The sequence below is a fragment of the Phoenix dactylifera genome, chromosome 13 (assembly GCF_009389715.1).
Source record: "Phoenix dactylifera cultivar Barhee BC4 chromosome 13, palm_55x_up_171113_PBpolish2nd_filt_p, whole genome shotgun sequence".
In the NCBI taxonomy this organism is placed as follows: Eukaryota; Viridiplantae; Streptophyta; class Magnoliopsida; order Arecales; family Arecaceae; genus Phoenix; species Phoenix dactylifera.
This window is the reverse complement of record NC_052404.1, coordinates 7,089,947-7,103,677: the sequence shown is the minus strand read 5'-3', so window position 1 is coordinate 7,103,677 and position 13,731 is coordinate 7,089,947. Positions and strand designations below refer to the sequence as shown.

General features: G+C 41.9%; 3 protein-coding genes across 3 annotated transcripts; all 3 read left to right on the top strand.

Moving 5' to 3' along the window:
• The first annotated feature begins 465 nt into the window (after positions 1-465).
• Positions 466-2,379, top strand: LOC103724039 (DELLA protein RGL1-like). The gene has a single exon (XM_008815167.2). It carries the CDS (start codon positions 466-468, stop codon positions 2,377-2,379), a length of 1,914 nt encoding a protein of 637 aa, XP_008813389.1.
• Positions 2,380-6,298: 3,919 nt separating this feature from the next.
• Positions 6,299-8,209, top strand: LOC103724040 (DELLA protein RGL1-like). The gene has a single exon (XM_008815168.1). It carries the CDS (start codon positions 6,299-6,301, stop codon positions 8,207-8,209), a length of 1,911 nt encoding a protein of 636 aa, XP_008813390.1.
• Positions 8,210-11,611: 3,402 nt separating this feature from the next.
• On the top strand, positions 11,612-13,522 carry LOC103724041 (DELLA protein RGL1-like). The gene has a single exon (XM_008815169.1). It carries the CDS (start codon positions 11,612-11,614, stop codon positions 13,520-13,522), a length of 1,911 nt encoding a protein of 636 aa, XP_008813391.1.
• The last annotated feature ends 209 nt before the right edge of the window (positions 13,523-13,731 follow it).

Here is a 13,731-nt window from a genome sequence, read left to right as displayed (position 1 = left end):
ATACCTCGTCGTAATGAAACCATAAAAAAACTACATTCTTATTTAAATATAATGAAATTTCTAATCTTAAAGCTTTTATTATTGAGGTTTCTTGATATGTGGGCCCTGTGCAACAAACTCGTTGTAAGTCATCGTGCGGGCCATGATTGGTTACACCGCCCAATCAATGTATTCACACTTTCTGCGTCCCCTGGTATTGGGTTTAATAACATTTTGGTCCTCTCATTCTATGATTGGTTGCCACATAGCTAGCTACCCACCAACTGCTTGTATCTGGAGCCAGAGAGATGAAATAATCATACAAATATACAAATTGATGCCGCCATTGATCAATGAGTCGTATTATGTGACTTGTTCTTAGCTGGGGAAAGCCATTGGAAAACGCGAGAACAATTGGCATTATACCATGGCTTGAATGATGCGTACAATCATGAAAGTTATCAGTAGGACTGTCTTATATTAACGATGTTGTCATGGATTACTTCAGCTTTCCTGTCATTTCCCCTTGTTGGATTCCGTTCACTCGTGGATTTGCGCCACAAATGTCCAAGCTTTTGGATCGTTCAGCTCATAAAACTTTTATCACAGCCCATGCATGTAAATCTGGAATTGCCAAATCTTGTGAAGAAGCTTAGAACTAAACAAAGCTTTGCCTCGGAGATGTTTAGCTCTCCCTTCTCTGCTCAATGCTTCGATTATGATGGTGCACAGCAAGGCTACAGCCCTCTTCATGGATTTGAGGAAGAATGCATTGATGACCTTTGGTCAGGTTACAACTTATACCACCATGATAGCCCCTCCGAGAAAGGAACCCCCTTGGTATCCAGTGAGCAGCAATGCTTCCAAGATCTTGCAGCGATGGATGACATGCAGCTCGATACGATTTCTGCAGCAATGCAGTCCCTGGACAAGCCTTTGGCCCTGGAGACAGAGGTAGAGCAGCCACTGCTGCCTGAAATCTGCGAGCTCCTTGGATCGAAGGAGAAGGCATCCCCGGTGACCATCTCATCATTAGAGCTTCTGAACAACTACAGATCTAGCCACGGTCGCCTGAGTGGAGAAAAGCTGAATGAACCAACTGACGGGGTCGCATACCCGACGGGAGGAGGTGATGAGTTGTCGACGGAGGAAGTCATCAAAATTGCTGCTGCCCATTTTGTTCAGATGTCAACCCATAAAGAAAGTGATCCTCGGCATCCTGCTGACTTCTCGTCTTTAGGCCTCACGAATGAGGAAATCAAGAACGTCGACCTCGCAAGCCTTCTTCTCGCCGCAGCGGAGAAGGTAAGCAACCAGCAATATGATCGGGCTAGCAATTTACTTCAGGAGTGTCGCAGGCTGTCATCCGACACTGGCAATCCAGTTCAGAGAGTTGTTTTCTACTTCGCAGATGCATTACAAGAAAGGATCAATAGAGAAACTGGAGGGCTTTCATGGACGGTTCCAAAGGATAGGGGAATGACAGCACACGAGGTCATCAAAGCAACGCGATCCGCCCACCCGTTGCATCTGGCACTCCACAAGAAGGTGCCATATGCGCAAATTAAGGATTTCACTTCAGTGCAGACCATTTTGGACAATGTGGTAACCATAAGGAAAATTCATCTAATCGATCTCTCGATCGAGCACGGGCTCCGGTGGGTTATTTTCTTGCAAGCTCTGGCCACAAGATCAACTTGTCCGATCGACCGTCTGAAGATTAGTGCAGTAGGTTCACCAGAAGAGGCCATCACTGCAACTGGTAACAGGCTGGTAAGCTTTGCTGAAGCTTTAGGTTTGCCTTTAAGTTTTAAAGCAGTGATAGTTTCAGATATTAAGGATCTCAGTGAAGATATGTTTGAACTGGAGGAGGGCGAAGCGATCGGTGTCCACTCTGCAATGGTTATGAGCAGCATGATTGTGAGGCCTGACAGGCTTGAGAATGTCATGAGAGTAATGCATAAACTTAAGCCATGCATAATGACAGTTGCGGATGTTGAAGCTGAGCTGAATTCCCCATCTTTCATCAACCGCTTCACTGAAGCTTTGTTTTATTGCAGTGCCTTCTTTGACTACCTGGCTAGTTTTATGGACAGGGATGACAAAACTAGAATCGCTACAGAGGGATCCTTCCTTTGGCAGGGAATCCGAAGCATCATTGCGGCCGAGGGCAGTGAGAGGGTGGTCAGGCATGTAGGCATCAGCGTGTGGAGGTCATTCTTTGCTCGTTATGGCCTCGTCGAGACTGAGATGAATGAGTGGTCACATTATCAAGCTAGCCTTCTGGGTAAGCAGTTTGCTAATGGCCACTTCTGCACGCTCGACAAGAATGGGAAGGCCTTGACCCTGGGGTGGAAGGGAACCCCATTGCTTTTTCTCTCTGCTTGGAAGTTCCAGTAGGGAGGACAGGAAGAATTTTTCTGGTTGCCAATCTGATGTGCGTGTCATGGAATGGATATTAACACTAGCTTTTATTAGGCCATACAGGAGCTGAAAGCAAGTACGAGGCCAGTGTTGGTCCTGAAATGTTGCCAAATTTTATAACTTCAAAATTCTTGTAGTCCTTTTTATGCCATGAAACCTATATATGGAAGCTAAAGTATTTGAGTCCTAGCATGTCATGTTCCCTCCTCTTGGTGGCTCTTGGAGCCATATGCTGAAGTTTCACAATATGCAGTTATGATCCACAGCATGGATTTTTCCTGAAAGTATACAACCATGATTCCTACATGCTAACTCTTGCCTTCTCACTTTCCATGCAGGATGCATTTATTTGATATTTTGAGCAATTGTTTTAGCAGCCCGATCTCTAACTCGGTCGCTTGTGGTTCTTGACAATTTTGTTTTCTCCGTTATCTCCCAGTTCACAAAACAAAGAACTATCTTTAATTCTTCAGACAAGTTACATACTTACATCATCACTCAACTGTATGATATTGGCTTAATGCAATGCAATCTCGGAGTAAAGGCTAAGTTTTCTCATCAATAATCACCCCAATCACTAAGTATTCAGGTATAAAGAACACCTGCTTTAGCACCCTATGCCTTATTAATCTCGGCATGGATTGATATTGAGTTTACTGAGATGCTAAGCAGTGAACTCGAACTCAAGCAAGTATGACAACCATAAGTCAAAACTGACACTAGTCCAGGCACCCAAAATGGCGAGACAGGTTCAAAATTGACAACAGTATTTTTACACAAAACTCCCCATCGAATGGAACTTTATGTCTTGCAGCAAATGGTGACTTTGAACTGGTCTCGGCACTTGGCATGGCGAGACCAGTTCAAGCTTTCGTAGAACGTTGATGTCTGAGATGAGAGACTTATTTTCAATAAACTTCTATAGTTGCTGATTTTTTAGTAACTTTCTTAAGTTCTGGAGAAGGGAGTGGCTTCTCTCTCATTTTCATTTAATAAGTGTGGTTTCCTCTCCTATCTATTTAATAGGGGTGTGTGTGTGTATATATATTGTGTGCGTGGGACTTCTCTCTCCTATGTGTTTAATAGGGATGCTTAGTGATGCAAATGGATCGGGTCGGGTCTTGAGTGACCCCGACCCAACCTGGTTTCTTATTCGGATCTTAATTTTGGACCCCGATCCAACCCATTTGAAGATCAGATCGGGTCGGGTTCACAACTACCATTTTTAACCCAACGGCTCATTCGAGTCGGGGTCGGGTCCATATGAAACTCGGACCCGACCAAAAAAATTCGGGTCTGAGTCGAGTCTGGGTCAAATCCGGATAGGGTCGGGTCCTTACTAGAAAGCTTGAAACTTTTTCACCGAAGAAAAGATAAAAATTTTCGATCAGAATTTGTTAAGAAAACAACCCCAAAATTTTTATTAGTCAATAATCAGTTGTGAAAATTTTGTTATTTGGTATTGATGATCATTTTATGTTTTAAGTTAAAAGAGGTGTTTCGCCGGGAATAGGCAAAAAAAGCTCAGAAATCTTCGTCCTCTTCTTGCCTCTTGCTTTCTCGGTTTCCTATGATAGAAATTTTTTTATTATTTTTCCTCCTCGTGTCGGCATTATTTTTTTTCCTTCATATTTTCTCTCGCGTCTCCTCACCCGTACAACGTCTCTCTTTTGCCTTTGATCTATCTCAACTATCGGGTAATCAAACTCAATGGATCATCAATCTTTCGCTTAGGAGCATAGCATGCATTCTCACTGTTCGAAGAAATGCCTAACTCTAATAGTTTGTTTAGGTATGAGAGCTCCAGGGATAAATAAATATGCGATTGGCGGCTTCCACATTCCTTCGCACCTGGCGGTTGTTGGATCATCCACTGATTGCTTTGAGATCTTTGCAGTGGGTAATCCGACGGTGGATTTGCACTAAGGTAGGTGGATCCTTCTTTCGCCCGAAAGATGTAACTCTGATTCCTCTCTCTCTTGTGTGTGTGGAGGCAGTGATGATGAAAGCTCTTTAGGTGCCTCCCATGCTTTTTTATTTTGGTAATGATGGCTTGGCAGCTTGGATGGTGTGCTGGTTTACAAACAACCACTACAACCATTCGTTTGAAAAATGGTGCAGGAGGAGGAATGATGCATCGAAGGCAAATCTGAGCCTCTACTTGCCTGTGGGCCTGCAGGGCTAAATGGATTATTCGGGTTCGGGTCGGGTCGGATCGGATCGTTGGATAAACGATCTAAAATTAATTCAAAAAAATGGGCCAGGTCAGATCAAGATTTAGTTAACCTAGATCTGACCTGAAAAATAGAACGGGTCCAATTTTTAGGACTCGACCCTACCTGCCCCCACGGGTCCTCCAATTCGGATCCGGGTCGGGTCTAACCGGGGTGGGGTGGGTCACGTGTCAACCCGACCCATTTGCAGCCTTAGGTATACCTTATACGTATGATTGGGCTCTTTAGGGTTCTTAGGCCCCGTTTGGGAGAGCTGTTGGAAGTAGAGCTTTTGAAAGTAGAGCTTTTATAAAAAGTTGTTTGCTGTTTGGTAATTACATTTCTAAAGTGTTGTACCACTTTAACATCTGTTTAGTAAACAAATTGAGAAAGTATTTTTGGTATGACAAAATGGCTACAAAAAATATTGCATAGTATTATACAAAAGAGCATAATAAAATATAATATGTATTAATACATAAATATATGATATAGTATAATATTACTGTAATGTAATATAATATTATTATAATATGCTATACTATAGCATAATAATTAATATAATATTAAATTATTTAACACAACATATCAATGTATTATGATATAATGTAATTATATTTCTAGTATAATATAATAATAAATATATAAAATATTATAATTATTAGCGTAAATTAATTTTTTATAATATAACAAATTTTCTAGCTAAGTGATAAAATTGGTGAAATAATTATTAAAGGGACATTTTGTATGATTGTTATATTTTATTACGGGTATTTTGGTCAAAAAATAGCTTTTCGACCCGGCTTAAAAGTGCTTTGTTTGGAAAGCTCCAAAATGGAGCTTTTTCCAAAAAGCTGTTTTTAGCTTTCTGAAAAAGCTAAAACAATTTTTTGAAATTTTTAATAAATACTTCTATTTTATCTAAAAATATTTTTGGATGGTCAGAAAGTATTTTTGGAGGGTCAGAAAGTACTTTTTGGTCCACCAAAAGCTCCCCTAAATGGGGCCTTAGTTGCTTCCTATCTTATTTGCCGGCTTCTGAAGACAACTTCTTGCTACTGTCTATTATACTCGGTGAATAGAAATCTTTATCGAATTAAAGAGAAACTAGTCTGGAATTTGGACTTTGATGGCACCAATTCATTGCTTGTCTCTTGCTCCCGCCTTTTGTCTCGGAAGAATTTTCGAGCGAGACAAATAGCCTGTGCCATTTGAAACCTCGTCGTAATGAAACCATTAAAAAAAACTACATTCTTATTTAAATATTATAATATTTCTAATCTTAAAGCTTTTATTATTGAGGTTTCTTCATATGTGGGCCCTGTGCAACTAACTCGTTGTAAGTCATCGTGCAGGCCATGATTGGTTACACCGCCCAATCTATGTTTTCACACTTTCTGCTTCCCCTGGTATTGGGTTTAATAACATTTTGGTCCTCTCATTTCTATGATTAGTTGCCACATACCTAGCCATCCACCAACTGCTTGTATCTGGAGCCAAACAGATGAAATAATCATAAAAAATATAAAAAATGATGCCGCCATTGATCGATGAGTCGTATTATGTGACTTGTTCTTAGCTGGGGAAAGCCATTGGAAAACGCGAGAATAATTGGCATATACCATGGCTTGAATGATGCGTACAATCATGCAAGTTATCAATAGGACTGTCTTATATTAACGATGTTGTCATGGATTACTTCAGCTTTCCTGTCATTTCCCCTTGTTGGATTCCGTTCGCTCGTGGATTTGCACCACCAAATGTCCAAGCCTTTGGATCGTTCAGCTCATAAAACTTTTATCAGAGCCCATATAAATCTGGAATTGCGAAATCTTGTGAAGAAGCTTAGCACTAAACAAAGCTTTGCTTCCGAGATGTTGGGCTCTCCCTTCTCTGCTCAGTGCTTCGATTATGATGGTGCACAGCAAGGCTACAGCCCTCTTCAGGGATTTGAAGAAGAATGCATTGATGACCTTTGGTCAGGTTACAACTTATACCACCATGATGGCCCCTCCGAGAAAGGAACCCCCTTGGTATCCAGTGAGCAGCAATGCTTCCAAGATCTTGCAGCGATGGATGACATGCAGCTCGATACGATTTCTGCAGCAATGCAGTCCCTGGACAAACCTTTGGCCCTGGAGACAGAGATAGAGCAGCCACCGCTGCCTGAAATCTCCGAGCTCCTTGGATCGAAGGAGAAGCCATCCCCGGCGACCATCTCATCATTAGAGCTTCTGAACAACTACAGATCTAGCCACGGTCGCCTGAGTGGAGAAAAGCTGAATGAAGCAACTGACGGGGGCACGTACCCGACGGAAGGAGGTGATGAGTTATCGACGGAGGACGTCATCAGAATTGCTGCTGCCCATTTTGTTCAGATGTCAACCCATAAAGAAAGTGATCCTCGGCATCGTGTTGGCTTCTCGTTTTTAGGCCTCACGAATGAGGAAATCAAGAACGTCGACCTCGCAAGCCTTCTTCTGGCCGCGGCGGAGAAGGTAAGCAACCAGCAATATGATCGGGCTGGCAATTTACTTCAGGAGTGTCGCAGGCTGTCATCCGACACTGGAAATCCAGTTCAGAGAGTTGTTTTCTACTTCGCAGATGCATTACAAGAAAGGATCAATAGAGAAACTGGAGGGCTTTCTTGGAAGGTTCCAAAGGATAGGGGAATGACAGCACAAGAGGTCATCAAAGCAACGCTATCCGCCCACCCGTTGCATCTGGCAGTCCACAAGAAGATGCTACTCAGGCAAATCATGGATTTCGCTTCTGTGCAGACCATTTTGGACAATGTGGCAACCGCAAGAAAAATCCATGTGATCGATCTCTCGATCCAGCACGGGCTCCGGTGGGTTATTTTGTTGCAAGCTCTTGCCACAAGATCAACTTGTCCAATCGACCGTCTGAAGATTAGTGCAGTGGGTTCATCAGAAGAGGCCATCACTGCAACTGGTAACAGGCTGGTAAGCTTTGCTGAAGCTTTAGGCTTGCCTTTAAGGTTTAAAGCAGTGATAGTTTCAGATATTAAGGATCTCAATGAAGATATGTTTGAACTGGAGGTGGGCGAAGCGATCGGTGTCTACTCTGCATTTGTTATGAGCTTTATGATTGTGAGGTCTGACAGGCTTGAGAATGTCATGAGAGTAATGCGTAAACTTAAGCCATGCATAATGACAGTTATGGATGTCGAAGCCGAGCTGAATTCCCCGTCTTTCACCAACCGCTTCACTGAAGCTTTGTTTTTCTACAGTGCCTTCTTTGACTACCTGGCTAGTTTTATGGATAGGGATGACAAAACTAGAATGGCTACAGAGGGATCCTTCCTTTCGCAGGGAATCCAAAGCATCATTGCGGCCGAGGGCAGTGAGAGGGTGGTCAGGCATGTAGGCATCAGCGTGTGGAGGTCATTCTTTGCTCGTTATGGCCTCGTCGAGACTGAGATGAATCAGTGGTCACATTACCAAGCTAGCCTGCTAGGTAAGCAGTTTGCTAATGGCCACTTCTGCACGCTGGACAAGAATGGGAAGGCCTTGACCCTGGGGTGGAAGGGAACCCCATTGTTTTTTGTCTCTGCTTGGAACTTTCAGTAGGAAGGACAGGAAGAATTTTTCTAGTTGCCAATCTGATGTGCGTGTCATGGCATAGATATTAAGATTTTTTGCATTAATACCCTTCTAAATATCGGATTTTGCGTGAATACCCTTTCAAAATTGATATTTGCATGTATACCCTTGTAAAATATTTGTTTTGCTATTATACCCTTTTTTATTCTTATTTTTGCATTGGTACCCATGCCATCTAACGCCGTTAAAAAATTCACGGTTTTAAATTAAAATGACTAAAATATCCTTAATGGATAGGCGTGCAAATAGAAATTTTTATAACGATGTACAAGTAAATAAAAACTTTACCATGCTTTTGGATAAGAATTTGGGCAAATCTAATTAATCATATCATAATTATGGGGTGCTGGGCAACCCATGGCTCGAAAGACTTGCCATTTACCTCCAACAGAATAGTTGAGTGTTCCCCCTCTCCCTTCGAAAGTTAAAAGAAACAAAAACCAAAAAACAGAAGGAAAAAAAAAAAGGCCAGCTACCGAGACACCAGAGGTATCAACAGTGTAATAGATCCAAACCCCACCCATTTGAGACTTCTCTCCTATGTGTTTAATAGGTATACCTAGGGGTGCAAATGGGTCATGTCGGGCCTTGAGTGACCCCAACCCAACCCAGTTGTTTGTTCGGGTCTTAATTTTGGACCCAAACCCCACCCATTTGAAGATCGGGTCGGATGGGGTCCACAACTACAATTTTCAACCCAACGGATTATTTGGGTTAGGTCGGCTCCATAACTCTGACCCGAACCAAAAAATTCGGGTCCGGGTCAGAACTGGATTGGGTCGGGTCCTTACTAGAAAGCTTGGAACTTTCCCTCCGAAGAAAATATAAGAATTTGTTAAGAAAACAACTCCAAAATTTTTATTAGCCAATAATCAGTTGTGAAAATTTTATTATTTGGTATTGATGATTCTTTTGTGTTTTAAGTTAAAAGAGGTGTTTCGCCTTGAATAGGGAAAAAAAGCTCAGAAATATCCGTCCTCTTCTTGCCTCTTTCTTTCTCGGTTTCCTGTGACAGGCATTTTTTTATTATTTTTCCTCCTCGTGTCGGCATTATTTTTTTTCCTCCATACTTTCTCTTGCATCTCCTCACCAGTACACCGTCTCTCTTTTGCCTTTTGGTCTATCTCAACCATCCGATAATCAAACTCAAAGGATCATCAATTTTTCTCCGAGGAGCATAGCATGCATTCTCACCGTTCGAAGAAATGCCTAACTCTAATAGTTTGTTTAGGTATGAAAGCTCCAGGGAGAAATAAATATGTGATTGGTGGCTTAAGCATTCCTTCGCACCCGGCGGTTGTTGGATCATCCATTGGTTGCTTTGAGATCTTTGCGGTGGGTGATCCGATGGTGGATTTGCACCAAGGTAGGTGGATCCTTCTTTCGCGTGAAAGATCCAACTCTGATCCCTCTCTCTAGCTCTTGTGTGTGTGGAGGCAGTGATGATGAAAGCTCTTTAAACGCCTCCCGTGCTTTTTTTTTTTAATTCCCGCTCTAGCCAAAAAAAAAAAGAAGATGGCTTGGCAGCTTGGATGGCCTGTTGGTCTACAGACAACTGCTACAACCATTCGTTTGAAAAATGGTGCAGGAGGAGGAATGATGCATCGAAGGCGAATTTGAGCCTCTACTTGCCTACAGGTCTAAGCAGGTAATTCGGATTCGAGTCGGGTCAGATCAGGTAGTTGAGTAAATGATCTAAAATTGATCCAAAAAAATAGGCCTAGTCGGGTTAAGATTCAGTAAACCCAGACTCGACCTGAAAAATAGAACGAGTCCAATTTTAAGACCCAACCTGACCCCGTGGGACCTCGTGGGTCCTCTAATTCGAGTTCGGGTCGTGTCTAACCATAGCTGTTCGGGTCGAGTCACGGGTCAACCCGACCCATTTGCACCCTAAGTATGCTTTATACGTTTGATTGGGCTCTTCAGAGTTCTTAGGCCTTATTTAGGAGAATTGTTGGTAGTAAAACTTTTGGGAGTAGAGTTTTCTGAAGTAGTGCTTTTATAAAAAAATTGTTTCATGTTTGTTAACTATATTTTCAAAGTGTCGTGTCACTTTAAAATATGTTTGGTAAACAAATTGAGAAAGTACTTTTGGTATGACAAAATGGCCATAAAGAACATTGCATAGTATTATACAACAGAGCATAATAAAATATAATATGTATTAAAACATAAATATATGATATAGTATAATATTACTGTAATGTAATATAATATTATTATAATATAGTAATATAATATTATATACTACAACATAATAATTTAATATAATATTAAATTATTTAACATAACATATCAATGTATTATGACCTACTGTAATATAATATTATATTTATAGTATAATACAATAATAAAGATATAAAATATTATAATTATTAGCGTTTATTAAATTTTTTTATAATATAACAAATTTTCTAGCTAGGTGATAAAATTGGTGAAAAGGGACATTTTGTGTGATTGTTATATTTTATCACGGATATTTTGGTCAAAAAATAGCTTTCCGACCCGGCTTAAAAGTGCTTTGTTTGGAAAGCTCCAAAATGGTTTTTTTTTCAAAAAAGCTGTTTTTAGCTTTCTGAAAAAGCTAAAACAATTTTCCAAAATTTTTATCAAATACCTCTATTTCATCTAAAAAAGCTTTTGAAGGGACAGAAAGTGCTTTTTGGCCCTCCAAAAACCCTCCTAAATGGAGCCTTAGTTGCTTCTTATCTTATTTGTCGGCTTCTGGAGACAACTTCTTGCTACTGTCTATGACACTGGGTGAATAGAAATCTTTTTCAAATTAAAGAGAAATTGGTCTGGAATTTGGACTTTGATGGTACCAATTCTTTGCTTGTCTCTTGCTCCTACCTTTTATCTCGGAAGAATTTTCGAGCCAGACAAATAGCTTGTGCCATTTTGATACCTCGTCGTAATGAAACCATAAAAAAACTACATTCTTATTTAAATATAATGAAATTTCTAATCTTAAAGCTTTTATTATTGAGGTTTCTTGATATGTGGGCCCTGTGCAACCAACTCGTTGTAAGTCATCGTGCAGGCCATGATTGGTTACACCGCCCAATCAATGTATTCACACTTTCTGCTTCCCCTGGGATTGGGTTTAATAACATTTTGGTCCTCTCATTCTATGATTGGTTGCCACATAGCTAGCTACCCACCAACTGCTTGTATCTGGAGCCAAATAGATGAAATAATTATAAAAATATACAAATTGATGCCGCCATTGATCAATGAGTCGTATTATGTGAGTTGTTCTTAGCTGGGGAAAGCCATTGGAAAACGCGAGAACAATTGGCATTATACCATGGCTTGAATGATGCGTACAATCATGAAAGTTATCAGTCGGACTGTCTCATATTAACGATGTTGTCATGGATTACTTCAGCTTTCCTGTCATTTCCCCTTGTTGGATTCCGTTCACTCGTTGATTTGCACCACCAAATGTCCGAGCCTTCGGATCGTTCAGCTCATAAAACTTTTATCAGAGCCCAAATAAATCTGGAATTGCCAAATCTTGTGAAGAAGCATAGCACTAAACAAAGCTTTGCTTCCGAGATGTTGGGCTCTCCCTTCTCTGCTCAGTGCTTCGATTATGATGGTGCGCAGCAAGGCTACAGCCCTCTTCAGGGATTTGAGGAAGAATGCATTGATGACCTTTGGTCAGGTTACAACTTATACCACCATGATGGCCCCTCCGAGAAAGGAACCCCCTTGGTGTCCGGTGAGCAGCAATGCTTCCAAGATCTTGCAGCGATGGATGACATGCAGCTCGATACGATTTCTGCAGCAATGCAGTCCCTGGACAAGCCTTTGGCCCTGGAGACAGAGATAGAGCAGCCACTGCTGCCTGAAATCTGCGAGCTCCTTGGATCAAAGGAGAAGACATCCCCGGTGACCTTCTCATCATTAGAGCTTCTGAACAACTACAGATCTAGCCACGGTCTCCTGAGTGGAGAAAAGCTGAATGAACCAATTGACGGGGTCACGTACCCGACGGGAGGAGGTGATGAGTTATCGACGGAGGAAGTCATCAGAATTGCTGTTGCCCATTTTGTTCAGATGTCAACCCATAAAGAAAGTGATCCTCGGCATCGTGTTGGCTTCTCGTTTTTAGGCCTCACGAATGAGGAAATTAAGAACGTCGACCTCGCAAGCCTTCTTCTGGCCGCGGCGGAGAAGGTAAGCAACCAGCAATATGATCGGGCTAGCAATTTACTTCAGGAGTGTCGCAGGCTGTCATCCGACACTGGCAATCCAGTTCAGAGAGTTGTTTTCTACTTCGCAGATGCATTACAAGAAAGGATCGATAGAGAAACTGGAGGGCTTTCTTGGAAGGTTCCAAAGGATAGGGGAATGACAGCACAAGAGGCCATCAAAGCAACGCTATCCGCCCACCCGTTGCAACTGGCACTCCATAAGAAGATGCTACTCAGGCAAATCATGGAATTCACTTCAATGCAGACCATTTTGGACAATGTGGCCACCGCAAGGAAAATCCATTTGATCGATCTCTCGATCAAGCACGGGCTGCAGTGGGTTATTTTGTTGCAAGCTCTGTCCACAAGATCAACATGTCCAATCGACCGCCTGAAGATTAGTGCAGTAGGTTTATCAGAGGAGGCAATCACTGCAACTGGTAACAGACTGGTAAGCTTTGCTGAAGCTTTAGGCTTGCCTTCAAGTTTTAAAGCAGTGATAGTTTCAGATATTAAGGATCTCAGTGAAGATATGTTTGAACTGGAGGAAGGTGAAGCGATCGGTGTCTACTCTGCAATGGTTATGAGCAGCATGATTGCGAGTCCTGACATACTTGAGAATGTCATGAGAGTAATCCGTAAACTTAAGCCATGCATAATGACAGTTGCGGATGTTGAAGCCGAGCTGAATTCCCCATCTTTCATCAACCGCTTCACTGAAGCTTTGTTTTATAGCAGTGCCTTCTTTGACTACCTAGCTAGTTTTATGGATAGGGATGACAAAATTAGAATCGCTGTAGAGGGATCCCTCCTTTCGCAGGGAATCCGAAGCATCATTGCGACCGAGGGCAGTGAGAGGGTGGTCAGGCATGTAGGCATCAGCGTGTGGAGGTCATTCTTTGCTCGTTATGGCCTCGTCGAGACTGAGATGAATGAGTGGTCATATTACCAAGCTAGCCTGCTAGGTAAGCAGTTTGCTAATGGCCACTTCTTAACGCTCGACAAGAATGGGAAGGCCTTGACCATGGGGTGGAAGGGAACCCCATTGCTTTTTCTCTCTGCTTGGAAGTTTCAGTAGGGAGGACAGGAAGAATTTTTCTAGTTGCCAATCTGATGTGCGTGTCATGGAACAGATATTAACGCTAGGTTTTATTAGGCCATACAGGAGCTGAAAGCAAGTATGAGGTGTTGGTCCTGAAATGTTGCCAAGTTTTATTACTTTAGAATTCTTGTAGTCCTTTTTATGCCATGAAACCTATAAATGGAAGCTAAAGTATTTGAGTCCTA

Bases quoted from the DNA above. Each gene is read 5' to 3' on its own strand.
- LOC103724039 (XM_008815167.2), top strand. From the start codon at position 466: ATGTTGTCATGGATTACTTCAGCTTTCCTGTCATTTCCCCTTGTTGGA.
- LOC103724040 (XM_008815168.1), top strand. From the start codon at position 6,299: ATGTTGTCATGGATTACTTCAGCTTTCCTGTCATTTCCCCTTGTTGGA.
- LOC103724041 (XM_008815169.1), top strand. From the start codon at position 11,612: ATGTTGTCATGGATTACTTCAGCTTTCCTGTCATTTCCCCTTGTTGGA.